At 50.2% G+C, this 24,278-nt stretch overlaps 1 protein-coding gene and 1 pseudogene across 4 annotated transcripts; both read right to left on the bottom strand.

Annotated features, from left to right (window-relative positions):
• Nucleotides 1–290: 290 nt before the first annotated feature.
• LOC105479191 (enolase 1) lies at nucleotides 291–18,016 on the bottom strand. 4 transcript variants are annotated; one of them, XM_071066798.1, is made up of 12 exons: nucleotides 17,860–18,016; nucleotides 14,632–14,725; nucleotides 11,620–11,715; nucleotides 10,181–10,239; nucleotides 7,739–7,808; nucleotides 6,721–6,854; nucleotides 5,887–6,109; nucleotides 4,922–5,119; nucleotides 3,264–3,465; nucleotides 2,603–2,711; nucleotides 2,254–2,312; nucleotides 291–723 (listed from the first exon to the last, which is right to left on the bottom strand). In XM_071066798.1, the coding sequence occupies exons 2-12, from the start codon at nucleotides 14,714–14,716 to the stop codon at nucleotides 654–656; spliced, it is 1,305 nt and encodes a 434-aa protein (XP_070922899.1). In that variant the 5' UTR covers nucleotides 14,717–14,725; nucleotides 17,860–18,016; the 3' UTR covers nucleotides 291–653. The 4 variants fall into 4 exon arrangements, with proteins under 4 accessions (XP_070922899.1, XP_070922900.1, XP_070922895.1 ...); XM_071066799.1 differs by lacking the exons at nucleotides 10,181–10,239; nucleotides 17,860–18,016 and adding exons at nucleotides 10,551–10,609; nucleotides 17,383–17,840; XM_071066794.1 differs by lacking the exon at nucleotides 17,860–18,016 and adding an exon at nucleotides 17,383–17,840.
• Nucleotides 18,017–22,275: 4,259 nt separating this feature from the next.
• Nucleotides 22,276–22,373, bottom strand: LOC112425142 (U6 spliceosomal RNA; annotated as a pseudogene).
• Nucleotides 22,374–24,278: the final 1,905 nt, after the last annotated feature.

Here is a 24,278-nt window from a genome sequence, read left to right as displayed (position 1 = left end):
CAAATAGGCCTGCATTTGAAGTTTCTTCCTAACAAGGTGTCTCGCTCTGCCTCCCAGCTTAGACTCCCTGTTGTGACCCCACTACCCTAGAGGGACCGCGTATGTCTCTTTTCTTGCCTTTGCCTCTAGTTCCCTTCCCAAGGACCCAGGAAAATGTCCTCAATGGATCCTCATCCCTTGCTGTTACGACACCAAACCTTAGTTCTCAAAGGCCAACACCCTTTCGCCAGGCCCCCTGAACGTGAAGGACAGACCCAGATTGTTCCAAACATACACAGGCACACGGAGTATTCTCATGGGTCACTGAGGCTTTTTATTTTAAGCACAAAACCACCAGGCATCTTGCCTGTGGCCACCCCGGAGATGACACGAGGCTCACATGACTCCAGACACTTGGTGGAAAGTAAGGCGAGAAAAACAGTGATTTGGGCCAATTACACGACGGCAAAGCTAGAGCTGCCAAACAGGGCTCCGGGGAGCTTGGTTCTGTAGAAGTTCTAAGGAAGCGGCACGGACTCCACGGCGGCGGGTGAGGGGCGCTAACTAGCAGGGACCCCTGCAAGCGTTGGTCGGGGCCTCAAGCTGCCCGAGCTGACACAAGGGGAGGGGTCTATTTAGCCAACAGGTGACCGAAGGGCTTGCCTGCCCACAGCTTACTTGGCCAGGGGGTTTCTGAAGTTCCTGCCGGCAAACTTAGCCTTGCTGCCCAGCTCCTCTTCAATTCTTGGGAAGGAGAAAGATAAAAAGATGGGGAGGAAAAAAGAAAAGTCAGACCTCAAGTTGTAAGTTTTCCCATCCTAGATGTGGTCAGACACAGCCCCACTCCTGGGAAGTTGAGAACACAGAATCTGTCCACCTTCTTCAAACCCTCTAAACTTGTGCTTCTCTGAGAAGCCAGATTTGGGAGGCCAAGGTGGGAGGATCACCTGTGGTCAGCCTGACCAATATGGTGAAACCCCGTCTCTACTAAACATTCAAAAAAGATTAGGCAGGCATGGTGGTGGGCACCTGTGATCCCAGCTACTTCGGAGGCTCAGACAGAACTGCTTGAACCTGGGAGGCAGAGGTTGCAGTGAGCCAAGATTGCACCGCTGCACTCCAGCCTGGGCGACAGAGTGAGATCCGTCTCAAAAAAATACAAATAAATAAAATTCCGCAGCAAAAAAGAATGGAAGTCTGAAGCTATGACTGCCCCACTGCACTCCAGCCTGAGTGACATGGCAAGACCCTGTCTCAAACAAACAAAATAACAAAAAAGCCCTGTGTCTACTGTTCACCTGCTTCTTTGTGTGTGTATGAAAATTCCCAGGATACAGTTTTAATGAAGGGGTAATAGGGGAGAACTTAGGAAATGGGTGTTCTGTTTCCCTACAAGTCCAGAAAATAACTAAAAAGGGGGTTTGTATCCCAGTGGTGCCTGAGTCAGTGGGGGAATGGTATATTATATTATTGGCCGGGTACAGTGGCTCACGCCTGTAATCCCAGCACTTTGGGAGGCTGAAGTGGGCGGATCACCCAAGGTCAGGAGTTCGGGACCAGCCTGGCCAACATGGTGAAGCCCCATCTCTACTAAAAATACAAAAATTAGCTGGGTGTGGTGGTACGCCTGTAATTTCAGCTACTCGGGAGGCTGAGGTGGGAGAATTGCTTGAACCTGGAAGCGGAGGCTGCAGTGAGCCGAGGTCGCACCATCGCACTCCAGACTAGGCAACAGAGCGAGACCTCATCTCAAAAACACAAAAACAAAAACAAAAAGTGGGTGGCGGGGGGACCAGGGGACAGGGGGACAGGGGGACAAGTCTCCTGGTGTTCAGGGGCTTCTCAAGGACACAGACAGGAAAGGGAGACCAGAACAGCCCCACAGCACTGAGAAGTGGAAACCCAGCCACGTGCCCTTTGACTTTTTCCTCCTCTCTCCAAGCCCTGGCTCCATATCCACAAACGGGTTAAATGTGCTGAAACAGATCATGAAGGGGCTCTCTGGAAGCTCTAAGAAAGTCATGGATCAGCTGTCAAAGGGGGTCCCAATCTCTCTTACAGGAAGAGGGCAGCACTGTGCGGAGCAGGTTTCTGCCTCTGATGGCACTGCAGGGGTTGGGGTCTAGGCCTGCTCAGGGCCTGGCTGGCTGCACTGTGCGCCTGCCCCTGTACCTGTTCCCAGAGCCAGGAGCTCCTGGGGGAGGGCAGTGCCCACACTGAGTGCAGCCCCAGGGAGTGAACCACAGGCCCCTTGTTCTCCAGAGCCCTCCTTACCTGAGGAGCTGGTTGTACTTGGCCAAGCGCTCAGATCGGCAAGGGGCACCAGTCTTGATCTAGGAGAAAAGAAAAGCCATTTGCTTATAGTGGACAGGCTTTGCAGGCATTTCTGGCAGGGAGAGGGTGTGATGTCAGAGAGAGAATTTCTAGAGGATCTGAGCCTAGGAAAGGAGGGGCTACAACATACAAGCAGGGCCCTCATGCCCCCATTCTGTTCAGGCTCAGAAACCAGGACAACAACTCAGCGGACATGAGCAAAACAGGGACAGACACGGATCTTCACTGGTTTTGGGTCTTCCAGGAAGTTGAGGTCAGAGAGAAGAAAGGAGGAGACGCTCATTCTTACCTGCCCAGTGCACAGCCCCACAACCAGGTCAGCAATGAAGGTATCTTCAGTCTCCCCAGAACGATGAGACACCATGACGCCCCAACCATTGGCCTGGGCCAACTTGCACCTAGAAGCCAAGAGACAACCTGGATGGCATGACCCCATTTTCTGGTGCCACAAACCCCAATGCCATTACCCCTTGGTGCCAGCAGGAAAGCAGTGGAGGGGCTGTTAATGGCTAAGGCTCTCCATGCCTGGGCTCTGTCAAGAGCACAGAGGACAACCCTCACCCTCCTCTGAACTCTTCCACCCCCAGGACCTTCTTAGCCCTCTTCATAGTTGAAACACTGGGTTCAGCCTCCCTTGATGGGAGAAAGACTAGTGTTCTCTGACTGAGCTCTTCACAGAATACATCTGCTTGCTATGTTGCCCAGGCTGGTCTTGAGCTCCTGAGCTCAAGTGATCCTCCTGCCTTGGCCTCCCAAAACGTTGGGATTACAGGTCCAACATTTTGGGCCTGTAATTTAAAAGGGTCCCGAGTTCAAACACAAAACCTGTTAAAATCCCAAGGTGTCCTACATTCTGGCCAGCAGGATTCCCCATCGACAGAACAAAAGGGCCCTTTTCTGATTCACAAGCCGTAGCTACGGGAAAGCTGCTTGCCTGGGAAGACACTTACGCCTGAAGCGACTCGGTCACGGAGCCAATCTGGTTGACTTTGAGCAGGAGGCAGTTGCAGGACTTCTCGTTCACGGCCTTGGCAATCCTCTTTGGGTTGGTCACTGTGAGATCATCCCCGACTACCTGGATTCCTGCACTGGCCGTGAACTTCTGCCAAGCTCCCCAGTCATCCTGGTCAAAGGGATCTTCGATAGACACCACTAAGGAGAGGAGGGACACGCCTCATCAGTGTGATCCTCCCAGTGTGCTCCTCTGCAACGCCCAGCCTTGCTTCCCCCTAGACTTGCTGCTCGCCTGGCCTCACACTGCCCAAAATTATAGGACAGGGATGGCTCCCCAACTGATCCTTGAAACAATGTGCCCCACCAACCTACTCCTGCAGCAGTGGACAAGTCACCCACAATCCTGGGTCAATAGATCTAAAACAAAAAATCTCACTTTGTCACCCAGGCTTGAGTGCAGAGGTGCAATCATAGCTAACTGTAGCTGTGAAATCCCGGGATCAAATGATTCTCCCACCTCAGCCTCCTGAGTCGCTGGGACTACAGGGGTTTCCCACCCATTCAGCTACTTATTTTAATTTTTTTGCAGAAATGGAGTCTTGCTATGTTCACTAGGCTGATCTCAAACTCCTGGGGTTCAAGTGATGCCGTTTTAGTCTCTCCAAGCGCTGGGATTCCAGGCATAAGCCACTATATGCCCAGTCTCAAAAAAACTTTTTAAGACCTATATAAGAAGAGAACACTTGCCGGGCGCGGTGGCTCAAGCCTGTAATCCCAGCACTTTGGGAGGCCGAGGCGGGCGGATCACGAGGTCAGGAGATCGAGACCATCCTGGCTGACACGGTGAAACCCCGTCTCTACTAAAAAATACAAAAAAAACTAGCTGGGCGAGGTGGCGGGCGCCTGTAGTCCCAGCTACTGGGGAGGCCGAGGCAGGAGAATTGCGTGAACCCGGGAGGCGGAGCCTGCAGTGAGCTGAGATCCGGCCACTGCACTCCAGCCTGGGCGGCAGAGCGAGACTCCGTCTCACAAAAAAAAAAAAAAAAAAAAAAAAAAAAAAAGAAGAGAACACTTATTTGTCTAGGGTGGTTTGAGTTTAGTGCCACTGAAAATCAGAATGGAGCCAAAGACTCAGAAGTGAAAAGACCTGAGTTTGGGTCTTGGCTCAACCTTGACTAAGTTGTTTAGGGTAGTGGTTAAATGCACAGACTCTGCAGTCAGATTTCCTGGTCTGAATTCTTGCCCCACTATTTGCTGTGTGCTCTCGGGCAGATTATTCAACCAGCCCATCAGTTTCCTCTCCTGTAGAAGTCACAGACCCTATCCTGTGTACACACAGAGCCTAAAATGAATATTCCCAGCTCACAGGAAGCAAAATACATCTCAGTAACAAGTGGCTCTTCTAATTCTGAAGGCTTGGTTCCCTCGCCTGTCTAATGGAGCACAGACCGCTGCTGGCACCCGAGCTCCTTAGCTACACAAGAACCTCTGTGAAGCCCTGTGTATGTACAACTGGGGGGAAGCCCCCTGATGAATCCCCCACGGGAGCCAGAGGTTCAGACACACCCTCCCCATCCCCAGCCAGCCAGATGCTCCAGCTGCCATGCTACAGGTCAGTGGCAGGAAAGGAAGATGGCACTCCGGGAACACTCACCTGGGTAGTCCTTGATGAAGGACTTGTACAGGTCAGCCAGCTGATCAGGTGAGATGTACCTGCTGGGGTCATCGGGAGACTTGAAGTCCAGGTCATACTTCCCAGACCTGAAGAACTCGGAGGCTGCTACGTCCATGCCAATGACCACCTTATCAGTGTAGCCAGCTTTCCCAATGGCAGTCTTCAGCAGCTCCAGGCCTGGGAAGAGATGGTGGCAACAGGTTTGGAAAACAGGTAGGTTCCCTTCAACAGCTGTTACACATGGACTGTAACACAAAGGTCAAGAGGTGTTCGGGCCCCAACCAGTAGTTTCAACAACGTCAGTTACTTTTTTTCTGCTTTGGGGCAAGAAACCATGGGCCAGAGCTCCTGGTGTAGACTAAATGGGAAATTCAGCACAGCTTCCAAGAAAGTAGCCTTTCTCCCTGACAAATGCTCCCAAATTTAGTGCCCAGGAACAGCTGTCCTGGCCAAGATACAGTTACAGTAACCAGCTGAGATCAGCTGTCCCAAGGCACAGGCCTTAAATAGAGCTGAAGCGGGATCCAAGAGAAAGCCCAGTGGAGGCAGCCCTGGGTGGCAGGATCCTCCTGCCAGGCCGTGCCGTTGAGAGTTCAGGTTCAGGGTCTGCCATCCATGGCTAAGCTGTCCTGCCAGCAGGACAGATGGACAGACACCTGGCTCCCCAAGCTATTAGGTATTGCTTGAGCCCAGGAGGCAGAAATTGCGCCACTGCACTCCAGCCCAGGCGACAGAGACTCCGTCTCAAAGAAAGAAAAAAATAAGTAAAATCAAATGAAGCTCCCCTTTCCCTCCTTAAAACCCTGTTTGAAGGGTCTTGATCTTTACAAACTACAGGTGGAATGAAAACCTTTTCCACAGAGGCAGGTGTGGACAACCCCTGCACAGAGGGAGTTGGTGCTGCAGGGCTGGCTGGGTGGGTGGGGATTCCCCAGCGCCTTTACCTTCTTTATTCTCCAGGATATTGGGAGCAAACCCGCCTTCATCCCCCACATTGGTGGCATCTTTCCCGTATTTCTCCTTGATGACATTCTTCAGGTTGTGGTAAACCTCCGCTCCAATGCGCATGGCTTCCCTGAAGTTTGCTGCACCGACTGGGAGGATCATGAACTCCTGCATGGCCAGCTTGTTGCCGGCATGAGAACCGCCATTGATGACATTGAAAGCCTGGGGAGAGAACAGAGAAGCATGGCACCGGGCCCAGAGAGCCCCACAGGGCAACAGGCCCCTCTGGTCCTACCATCCCCATCTAGCTCACAGATGAGCCCAAGACTTGCTCCTTGAGGAGCATCAGTGGGGTCAGGGTGGCCATGAAATGCTCACCAGGTCTCTGACTCATGTTTTTAGAGACAGGATCTGACTATACTGGTCTTGCCCAGGCTGGTCTCAAACTCTTGGGCTCAAGTGATCCTCCTGCCTCAGCCTCTTGATTAGCTGGGACTACAGGTGTGCACTACTGCAACCAGTTCATACCAGGTCTATTCTGATAACTGCAAATTCATGATCATCAGGAGAAACGCTAGTGACTACGTCAGCTAATGCTCACAGCCTAGCAAGGAAAGTACTGCTGTCATTTCCTACCCGAGCCTCCACTGCAAATGAAGGACCTGGGGCACAGGCAAGTTGAATTACCTGCTCAAGGTCACACTTAACAAGGGGCAGAGCTGTGCTGGGAGAGTCACATGTGTTAAGAGATCAAGGCACAGGAGGTCTTGGGTCCCCAAGAGCAAGCTGAAACCCCCAACTCCTTGCTTGGGAAGTTCCAATAGACCACTCACCGGGACTGGCAGGATGACTTCAGAGTTGCCAGCCAAGTCAGCGATGTGGCGGTACAGGGGGACCCCCTTCTCAACAGCACCAGCTTTGCAGACGGCGAGGGACACCCCCAGAATGGCGTTCGCACCAAACTTAGCTAGAACAGAAGAGAACCGAGTGGAATGAAGTCATTTCTGACTCACCGGCTTTTCTCCTGCCATCTCCTCCCCCATCACACTGTTACTAGAAATGCAAATAGCATTCCCTGTGGACTCACCACTGCTTTTCCCCTCTAAGACAGAGCCCAGCTCTGGCCAACTATAGGAACTGCTGAATTCATTATAAGGAGCAAAGCTGTTCCGAGTAACCGAACTGACAGGCTATTATCACCTGGTTTTGCTCCTGATACTCGAAAGTGTGATTTCTCTTTTTTTTGTTTGAGATGGAGTCTTGCTCTGTTGCCCAGGCTGGAGTGCAGTTGCGTGATCTCGTCTCCCCCATTCATGCCCTTCTCCTGCCTCAGCCTCCCGAGTAGCTGGGACTACAGGCGCCCGCCACAAGGCCACAAGGCCTGTATAATTATTATTTTTTTTTTTTTTTGAGACGGAGTCTCGCTCTGTCGCCCAGGCTGGAGTGCAGTGGCTAGATCTCAGCTCACTGCAAACTCTGTCTCCCGGGTTTACGCCATTCTCTTGCCTCAGCCTCCTGAGTAGCCAGGACTACAGGCGCCCGCCACCTCGCCCGGCTAGTTTTTTTGTATTTTTTAGTAGAGTCGGGGTTTCACCATGTTAGCCAGGATGGTCTCGATCTCCTGACCTCGTGATCTGCCCATCTCGGCCTCCCTAAGTGCTGGGATTACAGGCGTGAGCCACCGCGCCTGGCCAAAAGTGTGATTTCTTAAGAGTGACGCAAAGAAATGGGAGGAGACGACAGGCTCATTTAGCTTGTCACTAAGATCATGGACCTCTTCCTGAAAGTTGTTAAAGTCTTTAGGAGACTTCATGATCTTCCCCAGTAAAGATGCCTCCTCGGGCCACTCACATTTATTTTCTGTTCCGTCCATCTCGATCATCAGTTTGTCAATCTTCTCTTGTTCTGTGACGTTCAGTTTCTAAGAGGGAGAGGAGAGAATGAGGGGTTGGTGTCACTCTTATCTGCACAGCCTTTGCTCCCCTACCATGGAATCTGACTTTGGAACTATGTAAAATAAAAATCAATTCTGTGATGTTTGTTTTATAAGCAAAAAAAGTGGAGGACAAAAATCAATGGTGAGACAAAAACTGCCTTCTGCTTGCTTTGATGGTGTTTCATTCACCCAACAATGAAACAGATGGACGCTCTCAGACACAATGCTTGTGTCACAAAGGTAATGGTCTACCCAGGGAGTCCAAAGTGACTTTACACCCAAGAGAATTGTCAGGTATGTGCTATGTAAACCACCGCTACGAAGGAACATGGCTTTCATGGGCAATAAATAAGCAAAGCTCATTGTTCACTCAAGCAGGCTGAGCCCTTGAAAGGTGGGCTCTGCTGCTCACTCTTGGCTAACCTCAAAGATTGCAAATCTCCATCCTCTGATGGGAGGCATGATTTCTGCAGGTAGTCTGAAATCACTTAGCAAAGTGTCTAATAATGGATCAAAATGAGTTAAAGTAACAAAACTGATGTACTAAGAACTGGCTCAAAAGTAATCCAATAAAAACCAGCATTACTTTTTAATTTTTTTTTTAACTTTTTGAGTCTCGCTCTGTTGCCTAGGCAGGAATGCAGTGTCACGATCTCAGCTCACTGCAACCTCCACCTCCTGGGCTCAAATGATCCTGCAACCTCAGCTGGGACTATAGGCATGCGCCACCATGCCTGGCTAAGTTTTGTACTTTTTTTTTTTTTTTTTGCAGAGATGGGCTTCGCCATGTTGCCCAGGCTGGTCTTAAACTTCTGGCCTCAAGGAATCTGCCCATCTAAAGTGTTGGGATTACTGGCGTAAGCCACTGCACCCAACCAAAAATCAGCATTCCATTTTAAACTTACTAATATATTAACAAGGCATTATTTTTATCTATAATATTCTTGATATAAAAAAAAATGCAAAGAAAATCAGCTTTGATCCCATCATGCTGTGCTAGCAACTTGGTGTCTTTTGCAGCTTTGTCAAGGCATCGCTGGAACAGGCAGGCAGTTACCCAGGCACAGCCTCAGAGGCCAGTTCTCACCAACAGTTTGGTATGGTATGTTTCTCCCAGGGGGAAGAAAATGCCGGGGGATGTCCTGCTCATCATGTGAGTCACACTATGTAGGGATATGAAGGGACAGAGAACAAGGTATATGTGGAGTTTCCAGGAGACTGGCAGAGGGTGTTGCAGGCAGAACAGTAATGAGAAATTTCGTCTGGGGGCCGGTCAGGCAGGGAGTAATTACAGAGTGCCACAAAACCCAGGCTTAAACCAACAAGTGGGGGACAGAGACAACAAAGGAGCTCCTCCTTTTCCCTGTACAGAATGAATTCATGGAGGAGAGGAACTAGATTCAAGAACAGATGGAGGCTGTGGCTGGGCTTGGACTGGGCCTAGAGAGTTTTGTTATTTTTATTTTTTGAGACAGAGTCTCACTCTGTTGCCCAGGCTGCAGTGCAGTGGCGCAATCTCTGCTCACTGCAACCTCCGCCTCCCAGCTTCAAGTGTTTCTCATGTCTCAGCCTCCCAAGTAGCTGGGACTATAGGGGTGCACCACCACGCCGGGCTAATTTTTGTACTTATAGCAGAGATGGGGTTTCACCATGTTGGCTAGACTGGTCTCCAACTCCAGACCTCAAGTAATCCACACACCTCGGCTTCCCAAAGTGCTTGGATTACAGGTGTGAGTCACTGTACCTCGCCCAGAGCATTTTTAGACAGGGCTTTTCAAACCAGTCCCATCTGATGAGTGCCACAGGAATTACGGAGGGACGGGCCGAAGGGAGGGTAAATGATAATAAAAACCTGCTGAGTCAGGTGGGTTGCTAGGTCCCCAGCCCTACTTCACCTCCAGCAGCTCTACTTTTATGTTTGACATATTGAGGTTTCCAGGATGATTTTACTTAACAGGAAGGAACTCCACTGCTAAAGTCAGTAGAGCTATAGTATATAATTCCAACGTCTATGAGAAATTAGTCACCATGGACACTACCACAAACACCCCTGAGAAAGCACTCTTAAAATCTGGATCTTAATTTCCCCAAAGGTCCAGAGAGTTGCAGAGGCGAAAAACCTCAGGGCTCTAAGTGTCTCACTCTTCTGATGCAATTCCATCTGCTCCCAGAAGTGGACTGTGAGGCAGCAGGCAGGTTAGACTTATGTCATGCACGGATTGTTCTCATGCATGACAGGGAATCCAATCGGCTTCTGTAGCTCTCAGAATAAGCTCTTCCATAAACAGGAAAGCCCCTGGGATTGGGAGACGCTCTGGTGGCATTAGACACATTAGTTATCAGGAGGCAGGTCCTACCTTGCTAACCAGGGCAGGCGCAATAGTTTTATTGATGTGCTCAACAGCCTTTGAGACACCTAGAAGGAACAATCAAATCAAATTACTTGACATTAATTTTAAAACCAGGCTTGAGCAGCATTGCTAGAGAGAGCCACTGTTAAGGCTGACCCGGAAGCCCACCAAGGGACCTTCCATGGGACCTCTTACCCCTCTCCCCTTCCCCCCAGAATCGGAGGACTTTCCGGCCTAGTCTGAGTGCTCCTACCTAGGACCCCAGAGGGTTAGAGCCACACAAACAGCAGCTGGCTCAGAGCGATCTGACCGGTTAGTTTGCAAGACCATGCACTGGAAACACCAGCCGCAGACTAAAGGCTGTCCAATCAGTTACCTGAGTGCACAGGGCTGGTGCCAGGAACTCATTAATATACTTAACAGGTCTGGAGACGCCTGCCCAGCAGAGGAGGATGAAGAAGGAGAAATGAGAGAGACTCAGAAGAGAACCAGTGATTAAGGACTGCGAGTGAGAGACAGCAAGGGAACAGGAAAGCAGAGGAGAGCATTTAGGGGGTCATGAGTTCAATCTTCCACAAATGCTGACTTACTGAGCACTCATTACCATCAAGGCACAGCACCATCCTGCTCTGGGTAAGTCCCCACACAGGCCATTAAACAACGGTGACATGGTAACATGTTGGTGTGTGGACACTGCTTCTTATAGCATTAAAGCAGGACTGAACACCCAGCACCACCACTGCGACACCAGCCCAGTGTTTCGCAACCTGATTTCATCATTGTCCCTCCCCTGCAGCCTCTCTGGAGTTTTCCGGGTCCCCCACGGAGAATGTGTGATCTAGCCCTGTGTGCTTTTCTGTAATTTGGCCACATGTTCTATCTCTAGAAAGGTCAATGTTGCACACACACTCAGTCAATTTGAATACAGCCAGAGGCTGGCTCTGCCACAGAGAGGACTCCTGTGAGTCAGTCAACAGGAAAATCAGACTAAATGACACATCTGCAGCTCACCATTAAGGGTAAGCCATTGGCTAGACCTTCCCTGGATACTTTCTTGCCCTTGAAGAGGCTGATGATCTGGAGGGCCCACAGAAACCCCCTGGGAGATGGGGAAACTTTTCTTTAGTTAACAGGCCCTGTTCTCATCCTTGGGTTCCTGTCCTAATCATGAAGGAGTATTTCACAGACTGGGGACAAACTGCAATAGAAACAAGCATTGAAACTCTCGACCCAGAGCATGCAGGCTCAGGAACCCTGTAATCCACACACCAACTTTCCTGTCCACGTGGTGGTGCACTGCTTCCATCAACATCATGGGTTACGGTAGGTTTACCTGCCATAAACCTGCAAATGCAAGCCCCACCCAGAGAGAAGGACAGGACTGGGCAAGGCCAGGAGTGGGGCTGGAGGCAGGGAGGCCATGGGCTGTGGGTTCTAAGGCTTACCCTTCCCCATATAGCGAGTCTTATCATTGTCCCGGAGCTCTAGGGCCTCATAGATACCAGTTGAAGCACCACTGGGCACAGCAGCTCTGAAGAGACCTGGATGAGAAGAAAAAAAGTCATAGTAGCAATTCAGAAATCCAGTTCCAGCACAGTCCCAAGTCCCCTCCCGCCCACAAATGCATTTGTCATCAGGGAGCTGTTTCTTCCTCCTACCACCTGCGTGAATTAAACACTCTGGTCTGTTCTTCGTGCCTCTCACATATTTATGATCCTGTACTGCAGACTTTACTGCAAAGATGACTGATTCCTCTAGCAGAAAGAAAGTGCTCTATAGCAGAGCCTACATGCCAGCTGGGGGTCTTGTTAAAATGTAGATTCCGACCCAGGAAAATATGTGTACCTCACAAGCTCGCGTTGGTGCCCTGTGGATTACCCCAGCAGCACTGCCCAAGAGAAATCCAATGCAAGGCACACAGGGAACTGAAGATGTTCTGGTATTTTTTTTTTTTTTGAGAGTCTCGCTGTATCCCCCAGGCTGGAGTGCATGGGGTGATCTCGGCTTACTGCAACCTCCATCTCCTGGGTTCAAGCAATTCTCCTTCATCAGCCTCCCCAGTAGCTGGGATTATAGGAGCATGCCACCACACCCGGCTAATTTTTGTATTTTCAGTAGAGACAGCGTTTCACCATGTTGGCCAGGCTGGTCTTGAACTCCTGACCTCAAGTATCTGCCCATCTAGGTCTCCCAAAATGCTGGGTTTACAGGCGTGAGCATCACACCCAGGCAGGTACTATATTGATGTTAAGCATAAAATCAAGGGAATTTAACTGGTTCAGGAGGAGTATCTAGCTCATTTGCTTCAGTTTGGACAATGCTAAATCCTATTTTGGGAGTTCTATGCCCAACTGGAAACTGGCAAACAGGATGGATGTGGGGGGAAGGAATAAACACAATAAAATGCACAGTTTAATAAATGTAAGAAAGTTCCATTCATTTCAATTTCAAAATGTCCGCCTCCCAACAATCTTTTAGCGTCTGGGGTCTTTTGTTGCTTTAAAGTTCTTTAGGCCGGGCGCCGTGGCTCAAGCCTGTAATCCCAGCACTTTGGGAGGCCGAGACGGGCGGATCACGAGGTCAGGAGATCGAGACCATCCTGGCTAACACGGTGAAACCCCATCTCTACTAAAAAATACAAAAAACAACTAGCCGGGCGAGGTGGCGGGCGCCTGTAGTCCCAGCTACTCGGGAGGCTGAGGCAGGAGAATGACGTAAACCCAGGAGGCGGAGCTTGCAGTGAGCTGAGATCCGGCCACTGCACCCCAGCCTGGGCGACAGAGTGAGACTCCCTCTCAAAAAAAAAAAAAAAAAGAAAAAGTTCATTAATTTCTAAGCAGAAAGTTCCACCCATTCACTAAGCAAACCAATCTTATTGGATGAAGGGAATTCTCAGCATCATGTGAGAGCCCTCAGGATTCCCCATAAAGCGAGTGTCCTGGAGAAAACCCACTGTGCTTGAGAGCCCACACAGCAAGCAGCCAAAGGCAGAACACAGGCATTCTTCTGCCCAATGAAGTCGGGCCTCAAGGATCCTTTCTTCCTGAGGGGTAGGGGAGGTGCAAGGGGAAGGGAAGGGCTGGGGTTCCACTGCCAGGCCTGTGACTCACAGACGATGACTCAGCTCCGACTGGCAGTTCTCTGGGAGTTTAGCACCACTGAGTGATTCTGCCTGAAGCTCCTTTGCCAACCTCACCCACTCTGTCCATCGCACCATGTGCTGAAAGTAACACAGGGCTGGCCGGGCGCGGTGGCTCAAGCCTGTAATCCCAGCACTTTGGGAGGCCGAGACGGGCGGATCACGAGGTCAGGAGATCGAGACCATCCTGGCTAACATGGTGAAACCCCGTCTCTACTAAAAAAAAAAAAAAATACAAAAAACTAGCCGGGCAAGGTGGCGGATGCCTGTAGTCCCAGCTACTCGGGAGGCTGAGGCAGGAGAATGGCGTGAACCCGGGAGGCGGAGCTTGCAGTGAGCTGAGATCCGGCCACTGCACTCCAGCCTGGGCGACAGAGCGAGACTCCGTCTCAAAAAAAAAAAAAAAAAAAAAAAAAAAAAAGAAAGAAAGTAACACAGGGCTACAAAGGCACTGGATTTTCTTCTTAAAAGAAGGAGTTTCACCATTCTGTTATTTTTTCATAAGAAAACTCCTCCTATGGGGACTGACAGCCAAGCAAAAATGAGAGCCTCTGCACTATTCCAGAGCCCACAGGTAAAAACTGTCCTTGATCCGTGCTAAAGAGTGATTTCTAGACACAGAGATAAGGGTGCTACATTCACGTCTACCGGCCCCCCCTCATCTCTTTCCCTCATGGTATCACCTTACTTCATGAGGGAACAGTATGGTAATACCTTACTTCAGTGAGCCATCACCTCAACTGACTTAGGAGTCAACTTATGTGGTTTTAAGCCAAGAAGCTGGCAGCGTCAGACGTGGTGGCTCACGCCTATAATCCCAGCACTTTGGGAGGCCGAGGCGGGCGGATCACCTGGGGTCAGGAGTTCGAGACCAGCCTGACCACTATGGTGAAACCCTGTCTCTACCAAAAATGCAAAAATTGCCGGGCGTGGTGGTGCACGCCTGTAGTCCCAGCTACTTGGGAGGCTGAGACAGAAGAATTGCTTGAACCCGGGAGGCGGAGGTTGCAGTGAGCTGAAATCATGCCACCACACTCCAGCCTGGGTGACAGAGCAAGACATCTCAAAAAACAAACAAAAAGCCAGGAAGCAGCAAGACACTGGCTCCATGCCTGAAAATCCCCCAACCCTCACAGTCAGGAATCACAACCTACTAGCATATGCAGATACAAAAAAAGCTTATATATATATATATATATATATATATATATATATATATATATATATTTTTTTTTTTTGCCTAAGGCTCCAGCATTTGTAGAAAATTTGTAAAATGAAGCGAGGTAGAAGCAACTCTGGAAACGAAGGTGGCACATACCTTTTGAGGTGAAGAGATCAACCTCAACAGTGGGATTCCCACGAGAGTCAAAGATCTCCCTGGCATGGACCTTGAGAATAGACATGGTGAATTTCTGTAGGAGAAACACACAGTTCATGTTTTCCATAAGCCATAATGCTGTATTTGCTCACTCATTCAAGGAATCACTTCTGAGGTTCATGGACTACAAACAATCGGCATTGGACTAAATACTGGATGTAGGAAAGTTGATTAGGGTGGGGGAAAAAGCCTGCTGGAAAGCAGTGGGAATTCTCCTAAGTAAGTAGTTAGGGCCGAGCTCCGAAAGGCCTTAACCTATTTATGCCTAGTGTTCCATTACTGGAACGCTAAGTGTGTGGAGTTATTTTTATCTGACTGCTCAAGTCATCACCAAGGCCTGATTTTTCACAAAAAAGATTTGCAACCTCCGGCATAAATGGGTTAAACCGCAGCAACTGAGGTCTTGTACTGTAAGCAAAAAGGAAAAAAAAAAAAGAGAGAGGGAGAGAAAGCCCACAAATGTGTATGCCCAGGGAGAATCAAATCCAAATAGACGAATGTGTTGCTGGATGCAGAGCAGCCAAGGAGCTGTCTGAAACTGGCTATTGTCATGAGTGAACAATGAGGCCTGGCATGGGAATGGAAAGGAACCAAGAACAGACATGAAGGTCACAAGCAAAACCACCTAGGGCAAGGCCAAAAAGAGGGTGGGGGGACGAGGGGAAAATCTGGCTCGTAGCAGAATTAAAACAAAATAGCGAATTAAGTTTGGACATAATTCTTCATTCAGATTAAATTTGAAGTAGCAGCACAATATTCACTTAGTAGGTATTTAATAATCAGAAATTCTGAGTTTGGAAGTCAGGAACAATAAAGTCCTTGGACCATGAGATCTTGGCTACCGCCACTTCCTGGGACTTTCCTATTTCACAGTACTCCGGACTTCAGTATTGTTATGTCATTAATGACAACATCTTTATTTTAATTACTTTTTTAAGAGATGGGGGTCTCACTATGTTGCCCAGGTTGGTGTCAAACTCCTGGGTTCAAGTGATCCTCCCCTGCCTTGGCCTCCCAAAGCATGCTAGGATGATTATAGGGGAGCAGCCAATAAGACATCTGTTTTGGCAGATTTTTAACTTGCAAAATTATTTACTGAAGTCCCTTCTGTGGCTTTGTTGTCTACCTAACAATGGAGTTTTATTCATTAGCCAAGAAAAAGGTACTTAGTTTTTATCTATTAGGTTCCAAAAAGGCAAATTTGTTTAAACATATTTAAGTTGGCCAGGCGCGGTGGCTCAAGCCTGTAATCCCAGCACTTTGGGAGGCCGAGACGGGCGGATCGCGAGGTCAGGAGATCGAGACCATCCTGGTTAACACGGTGAAACCCCGTCTCTACTAAAAAATACGAAAAACTAGCCGGGGGAGGCCGAGACGGGTGGATCACGAGGTCAGGAGATGGAGACCATCCTGGCTAACACGGTGAAACCCCGTCTCTACTAAAAAATACAAAAAACTAGCCGGGCGTGGTGGTGGGCGCCTGTAGTCCCAGCTACTCCGGAGGCTGAGGCAGGAGAATGGTCTAAACCCGGGAGGCGGAGCTTGCAGTGAGCTGAGATCCGGCCACTGCACTCCAGCCTGGGCGACAGAGCAAGAGCGAGACTCCGTTTCAAAAAAAAAAAAAAAAAAAATCCTTCTTGGCCGGGCGCGGTGGCTCACGCCTGTAATCCCAGCACTTTGGGAGGCCGAAGCGGGCGGATCACCTGAGGTCGGGAGTTGAAGACCAGCCTGACCAACATGGTGAAACACCGCCTCTAATTAAAAAAAAAAAAAAAAAAAAAAAAATATATATATATATATATATATACACACACACACACACACACACACACACACACACAAAATTAGCCGGGCGTGGTGGCGTATGCCTGTAATCCCAGCTACTCGGGAGGCTGAGGTAGGCGAATCGCTTGAACCCAGGAGGCGGAGGTTGCAGTGAGCCGAGGAGATCAGGCCATTGCACTCCAGCCTGGGAAACAAGAGCAAAAAAAAAAAAAAGGAAATCCTTCTCAGATCAGGGCCCGACGTCTGATGGCCAGCCGGGGAGCCGCTCTTGCCCAACTTGGGCGAGGTCGCCTGGAGGGCTTACCAATGATCTAACGGCTCTGCGGCAGATTCCTCAAGAAGAGGTGCCTTCTCGAAATGAGTCACCGCTTACTGGGCCGAAGCGCGGGCCGCGAGTGCAGGCGAGAGGCGGGGGCTGCCGGTGGGGGAGGCGGTTGCAGCCTCGTGGGCATCTCCTCTCTCGCCGCCCTCCTCCATTTTAGGGAGGGCCTGGCCTCAGTGGGCACCACCGCTATGTCTGCGTCCATCCCAAAAACCTTACACTTGGCTACGATGGAAAAGCAACTTCCACTCCCAACTCCCGCTGTGCTAAGCGGCTCGCGTGTGCAGCTCCCGACCTTCCCCTGACGGTGATCCTGCCCCGCAGTCTGTAATCACGTGTTGATCTGCACTTTCCCCTCCAAAGAAATCGGGACCCAGCACGTGCACCTCGCATTGTGCCCCCGTCCCGGGCCTCGGGGTGAGCGGGGGTGCCACTTCCCACCCAGGGAGTCGGCTCGCACGCGCCCCCGACCCCGCCACGCCGGGCCTGTTGGCGCGCAGCCTCCCTCTGAGGGGAAAGAGCCCCGCAAGCCCAGAAAAGCCCTGCGCCGCCTGCCCGTTGCTCAGCCCTTCCCTAATCGTTACCTAGCCGCTGGGTCTCGTGGCCTAGGAGAAGAAGCGGCGGGTGCAGCAGACACCGAGGTGAGTGTGAAGCCGGCGAGGTCTGCGAGGTCTATGCGCTCCGGCTCCCCACACCTACTGTCCACGCCGCACTCGGACTTCCTGCCCAGCTAAGGCGGGCCCCACCCACTTCCCGCCTTCCAGACACGCCTCCTCAGGGCCGCCTCGCCATTGGTCGGGAAAGCCGTCACTCGTGCTCTCACCTCCCGGAAAGGGGTGAGACTGCGGCGGCTGCAGCCGGGAAAGGGGGGGTGACGACCCGCGGACGTGAGGCGGGCGGAGTTAGGGTGCCCCGACTACCCAGCGGCCCTGTTGTGGTGCGAGCGAAACTCTAGCCCCAGATAGGACCCGTAAGCCGAACTGAGGTGTGCGGAGCCGGGGCCCCGGGTCAGAGCCCGGGGCGGCGTGGCGGGCATGAGAGCTCGGGGCTCCGTCACGTACTGCGAGTCCCGCACGCACTCAGCGTCGCTCCGGGGCCGCGCGTCCGGCCCTCGACCTTGCTGACGACTTTGGCAGCCCGCGCCTGCCCCGGCCCTCCTGCCCCGCCCCTCTTGTCCTGCGCCGCGATCCGGGAGACCCCGTTGGCGTCGAGTCGTTGAGAGGCTACGCGCCTCGGCCCCACTCCGGCGTTGTGTCGCGGGCCCGGCCGCAGCGGTGCGCCTCCGGGGCCACGTGCGCCGCCTGCGCCTGCGCGCTGCCCCCCAGCCACGCCCGTCCGGCCGGGCTCCGCCTGGCACCCGCCAAGGTGACCCTGTCCCTTTCTCCTTGCTGCGGTGAGAATCAGGCCGAGATAGCCAAAGGAAGGTTCACTTTCCTTTAATTCTACCTCATATTTCTTGAGTGCCTCCTAGGTGTCTGGCGCGCCACCACATGCTTCCCCAGTGTTAATTCATTCTCTAGCCCATGTTAATGTTGCATCTGAAATTTCACATCCCCCTCAGTCCCATCTAGGGAACTAGATCAAACCTACCTGGATTCTTGTGAACCATTCATGTAAATTATTTGGAACTGGAATTTCACATAGACCCGGGGAATTTCTCAAAGTTCAAGACGGGTCATATTCCATGGAATATGGAAGGAGTTGGTGGAGTGATTTCACCTTTTTGATCGAGAACTGATAGCCATTAAAACTCAGCTCCGCAATATATCCCCCCCGACTCCAAGGGAGGGCTGAAATGATCACTTCGTTTTCTGTTACGGTGACTTTTATATTTTTCAACATTATTGCTGGTCTCTAAGAGAACTAAAACATCTCCTGATTTTCCTCATTTCCTTGCAAAGAGATGTTCAAATATGTACTTGAATTTAATTATTTCTTCTGGTCCGCTGCAAAAACTACTTTTCTTTCTTAACCCCTAGCGTTTTTGTCCTCTTAGCTACTGGCAGGTTTCCATGGCGTTGGTTAAAAGTGAAGGCCTACTAAGTACATAGTATTTGCTTTCCAGTGGGTAAGAAGCAAGAACTTTAGGATTAAATTCAGCAAAATGATAATAATAATAATAAAATTTTGCAAGCAGAGTTTGTGATTTCACCAGCAATACACTAACGTTTTTGGCTACTGAAAACCACTATCTCCAGCCCCATGACTCAGCAGCTAAATCAGCCAACATCTCCTGCTGTTAAGGACTCTAAGAAATCAGGCACTTGGTACTCTTACTTTCAGAGCAATTCTAAGGCGTGGCCCTGAAAGGGCTCCAAACAATCTTATTTTACATTAAAATGGTTAGAGAGATAAAGATACTCTGCTGTGGCCAGAACCAGTAAATCTAGCAGGAAATGAGAGGCAGAACATGATCCCAGACTGCTGCTGTTGCAAGATTCTTGGAGGCTGCAGCACCACATTCTGAGCCGGCACTTCGACCTCACATTGTAGCTACAATGTTAATGATTACTAGAGATGGCCTGAAATCTTTTTCAAAATTCACAGGCTGCGAAATGCCTTCCCTGTTTCCATAGCTCCTTAGGCTTTGTTAGCAGGCTGTGGGGTTCACATTTGCTTGTAGTCAGCACAAGGGCATTGCATTTAGTTATTATTTCTCACTTGCTGTAAGCTTGTTGAGCAGGTTTATTGGTGGGGGGCGGGTGGGGAATAACTGTCCAAAGCTATCAGAATACCACACCTTGAAGCACTGTAGGTAGCACATGCACGGTGTCTGCAGGTGGTCAGCATCAAGGGAAAGTGAATCTACTATGACCTGTAACTTGCTTGAATTACTGATTCTCTTTGTGACACGTATGTAAAAACCACTGGTCAGCTTGAGAAAGTGATCTTTATGAAAGAAGGTCTCCAGCCAGATAGGGAACTTCTGGGTTGGAGAAGGAACTCTGGGAAGGTAAGATACCAGATGAGTGCAGAAGCGGATCTAGGTGGATGGTCCCTCCTCATAACAGATCATAAGGTTTTGGTGTTTGTGTATCACTTAATATTTCACGTACACCAGAGACCACATGAAGTGTATATAAATGTCTGTGTACCCACATTTCGCTTAAGAAATGGAACACTAGGCTGGGCGCGGTGGCTCACGTCTGTAATCCCAGCACTTTGGGAGGCCGAGGCGGGCGGATCATGACGTCAGGAGTTCAAGACCAGCCTGACCAACATGGTGAAACCCCGTCTCTACTAAAAATATAAAAATTAGCTGGGCGTGGTGGCAGGCGCCTGTAGTCCCAGCTACTCAGGAGGCTGAGGCAGGAGAATCACTTGAACCCGGGAGGTGGAGCTTGCAGTGAGCCGAGATCGCGCCACTGCACTCCAGCCTGGACGACAGAGCGAGACACCATCTCCAAAAAAAAGAAATGGAACCCTAGACTCCAGGCTCAGTGACTCACATCAGTAATCCCAGCACTTTGGGAGGCTGAGGCAGGAGGATTGCTTGAGCCCAGGAGTTCCAGAACAGCTTGGGCAACGTGGGGGAGACCCCATTCTCTGTAATAAATAAAAAATTAGCCAGATGTGATGGCACATGCTTGTAGTCCCATCCCAGCTACTTGGGAGACTCAGGTGGGAGGGTCACTTGAGCCCAGGAGGTTAAGGCTACAATGAGCTATGATTGTACCGGTGCCCTCCAGCCTGGGAGTAAAGAAAGACCTGTCTCAAAAGAAGAAATGGGGCTGGGCATTGTGGCTCACGCCTGTAATCCCATCACTTTGAGAGGCAGAGATGGGTGGATCACATTAGGTCAGGAGTTTGCGACCAGCCTGACCAACATGGTGAAACCCGGTCTCTACTAAAAAGATAAAAAATTAGTCAGGTGTGGTGGCACGTACCTGTAATCCCAGCTACTCAGGAGGCTAACGCAGGAGAATTGCTTGAACCTGGAAGCCAGAGGTAGCAGTGAGCCAAGATCACGCCATTTCTCTCCAGCTTGGGCAACAAGAGTGAAAAAAAAAAGAAAAAAAAAAAAAAAAAAGAAATGGAAAGTTTAAAAAAAAGAAAGAAAGAAAAAGAAATGGAGGCCGGGTGTGGTGGTTCATGCCTGTAATCCCAGCACTTTGGGAGGTTGAGGCAGGTGGATCACCTGAGGCCAGGAGTTCAAGACCAGCCTGGCCAACATGGTGAAACCCTGTCTCTACCAAAAATATAAAAATTAGCTGGGTGTGGTGGTGAGTGCCTGTACTCCCAGCTACTCTGGAGGCTGAGGCAGGAGAATCATTTGAACCCGGGAGGCAGAGGTTGTAATGAGCCAAGAGTGTGCCACTGCACTCCAGCCAGGCGCTAGAGCAAGACTCCTTCTCAAAATAAATAAATAAATAAATAATAATAATAAAAAGAAATGGAACATTAGTAATGTCATTTAGGTCCCCTGTATGTTCTTGACCCCAGAGATAGCCACTATTCTAAATTTTGTGTTTTTTTATTCCGTTGCTTTTTAAAAATGATTTAAAAAAATTTTTTTTAGAAGGAGTCTCACTTTTTTTGCCCTGGCTGGAGTGCACTGGCACAATCTCGGCTCACTGCAACCTCTGCCTCCTGGATTCATGTGATCCTCCTGCCTCAGCCTCCCGAGTAGCTGGGATTACAGGCGCGCACTACCACGCCCGGCTAATTTTTTTTGTATTTTTAGTAGAGGCAGGGTTTTACCATGTTGGCCAGGCTGGTCTCGAACTCCTGACGTCAGGTGATCTACCTGCCTCGGCCTCCCAAAGTGATGGGATTACAGGCATGAGCCACCGCGCCCGGCCTATTTTATATTATTTTATTTTATTTTGTTTTATTTTTGAGACAGAGTCTTGCTCTGTCACCCAGGCTGGAGTGTAGTGGCATGATCTCGGCTCACTGCAACCTTTACCTCCTGGGTTTTTTTTTTTTTTTTTTTTTTTTTGAGACGGAGTCTCGCTCTGTCACCCAGGCTGGAGTGCAGTGGCCGGATCTCAGCTCACTGCAAGCTCCGCCTCCCGGGTTCACGCCATTCTCCTGCCTCAGCCTCCCGAGTAGCTGGGACTACAGGCGCTGCCACCTCGCCCGGCTAAGTTTTTTTTTTTGTATTTTTAGTAGAGACGGGGTTTCACTGTGTTAGCCAGGATGGTCTCGATCTCCTGACCTCGTGATCCGCCCGTCTCGGCCTCCCAAAGTGCTGGGATTACAGGCTTGAGCCACTGCGCCCGGCCAACCTCCTGGGTTTAAGCAATTCTCCTGCTTCAGCCTTCCGATTAGCTGGGATTACAGGCTCGTGCCACCACGCCCAGCTAATCTTTTGTAGTTTTAGTAGAGGTGGAATCTCACCGTGTTATCCAGGATGGTCTTAATCTCCTGACCTCGTGATCCTCCAGCCTCGACCTCCCAAAGTGCTGAGATTACAGGCGTGAGCCACCGCACCTGGCCATATTTTGTTTTTCAATATATGTAAAACAAATATTATAAATATGGAACACTTCACGAATTTGCATGTCATCCTTGTGCAGGGCCCATGCTGATCTTCTCTGTATCATTCCAATTTTTTTTTTAGTATGTGTGCTGCCGAGTTTTCAAATAGTCATGCTAGGTTGGCACTCCTCAGGGTGCCCAAAAGAGAGAAGTAAAGGGGAGGTGATTAAGTAAGAAGGCCCAGGGGAGCTGGGGAAGCCAGGAGCAGGCACCCTGGGAGCAGAGTTCCCCTGAGCAGAGGTAATGAAGGGGCACCCAAGTGAGAGGTGAGGGAGAACAACTTCTGGAAAGTCTGTCTCAGCAGGCATCAGAGGAAAGCATCTCTATTTGGCATCAAAGAGCTCAGCATGGCCTCCCTCAGGGCCCCAGCGCCTTTATCTTTGGCATGGGTGTGATAATAGCCTCAGGGAGGTTGCCAGTCTGGGAATTACTGCTTCAAGCTAGAATGGACGCCTAGCAGGCACTAATATCCCTAAATAGTATCTGCAGGAAGTTATCCAACCAGTTTTCTTTTCACGTGTCTCTGTTCCCTCCCTCTTTTTCACAGAATTCTTAAGGTTGTTACCGAGGTTCTTTTTTTTTTTTTTTGAGATGGAGTTTTGCTCTTGTTGCCCAGACTGGAGTACAATGGCTCACCACAACCTCTGCCTCCCAGGATCAAGCGATTCTCCTGCCTCACCCTCCCTGGTAGCTGGGATTACAGGCATGTGCCACCACGCCCAGCTAATTTTGTATTTTTAGTAGAGACAGGGTTTCTCCATGTTGGTCAGGCTGGTCTTGAACTCCTGACGTCAGGTGATCTGCCCTCCTCGGCCTCCCAAAGTGCTGGGATTACAGGCATGAGCCACAGCGTCTGGCCACTGAGGTTTCTTAAGGTTGTCACAGCGTCACTTAGAGGCAGGAGTGCTGGCCCCTGTGCCCCTGGGATGGCCCTTGTCTTGAGAGGAGGAGAGGTCAGATGACGATGCTGAGTTCCAGAAGGAAAATCAGGAGCCAGGTTCTTCAGAAGGTAGTAGTCCCGAGTGATTTAGGCGTGGGGAGCAGGGTTTCGCCACGCCTTCAGGCACACCACAAGATAATGAGAAAATTCTCCCTGCATATATCACAGACCAATTAAGTTGCTGGGCCAGGCACAGTGGCTTATGCCTGTAATCCCAACACTATGGGAGGGCAAGGTGTGCAGATCACCTGAGGTCAGGAGTTTGAGACCAGCCTGGCCAACGTGGCAAAACCCCATCTCTACAAAAAAACAAAAATTAGATGGGTGTGGTGGCACATGCCTGTAATCTCAGCTACATAGGAGGCTGAGGCAGGAAAATTGCTTGCGTCCAGGAGGCAGAGGTTGCAGTGAGCCGAGATCTTGCCACACTGCACTCCAGCCTGGGCAACGCAGTGAGACTCTGTGTCTAAATAAATAAATAAATAAATAAAATAATGTTGCTGAGGCCCTGTTACCTGCCAGACACCAGGATGCTTGTACGTATAACCCATTTAATCTTGTAAGCAAATCCACGAGCACACTCCATCTGATGGTCTCCACTTTGCGAGGGGCAGAGAGGCAGCAGCTGGTGGCTGAGGTGCCAGAGGACCAACCCAGGCAGCCTGGCCCCCAGTCCTCGCCCCCAGCCTCAGCATTGTGTTCCTCCAAGATGAAGATTGTTCGTCCCCCTAGTCCTCGGATTCCAGTAAAATGCTACACCACCACCCTGAGTCCAAGGAGCCTTGTCTTGATTTGCATGTGTGTACCACAACTACCTAGAATTTAGCTGTAGCAGCTTCAGGATTTGAGAAACATGACTTAGGAAGCTTTCGGGCCTGCCGGATTCTGTATTCTCTCTAGAACAAGTTTGCAGTCCGAAGGAGAGGCAGCTTGCAGTCAGAGATGCCAGTCACACTGTGTCAGCATTGGAGTTCCAATGATAAAATGTCCCCCACCCCATACTCAGGTTGATGTTTCTGGCATTTCCTAAGCAAAGGGGTAGAAATTTTCTGATTT

Source organism: Macaca nemestrina, chromosome 1 (genome assembly GCF_043159975.1).
Source record: "Macaca nemestrina isolate mMacNem1 chromosome 1, mMacNem.hap1, whole genome shotgun sequence".
In the NCBI taxonomy this organism is placed as follows: domain Eukaryota; kingdom Metazoa; phylum Chordata; class Mammalia; order Primates; family Cercopithecidae; genus Macaca; species Macaca nemestrina.
Note: the sequence above shows the minus strand (reverse complement) of the source record. Positions and strands in the feature narration are given on the sequence as shown.

Excerpts from the sequence above, each read along its gene's own strand:
- LOC105479191 (XM_071066798.1), bottom strand. The coding sequence starts at position 14,716 with ATGTCTATTCTCAAGGTCCATGCCAGGGAGATCTTTGACTCTCGTGGG. Across the intron at positions 5,120-5,886 it reads TATCCTGGAGAATAAAGAAG|GCCTGGAGCTGCTGAAGACT; the intron begins GTAAAGGCGCTG and ends ATCTCTTCCCAG. Across the intron at positions 2,313-2,602 it reads TGGGGCTGTGCACTGGGCAG|ATCAAGACTGGTGCCCCTTG; the intron begins GTAAGAATGAGC and ends CTTTTCTCCTAG.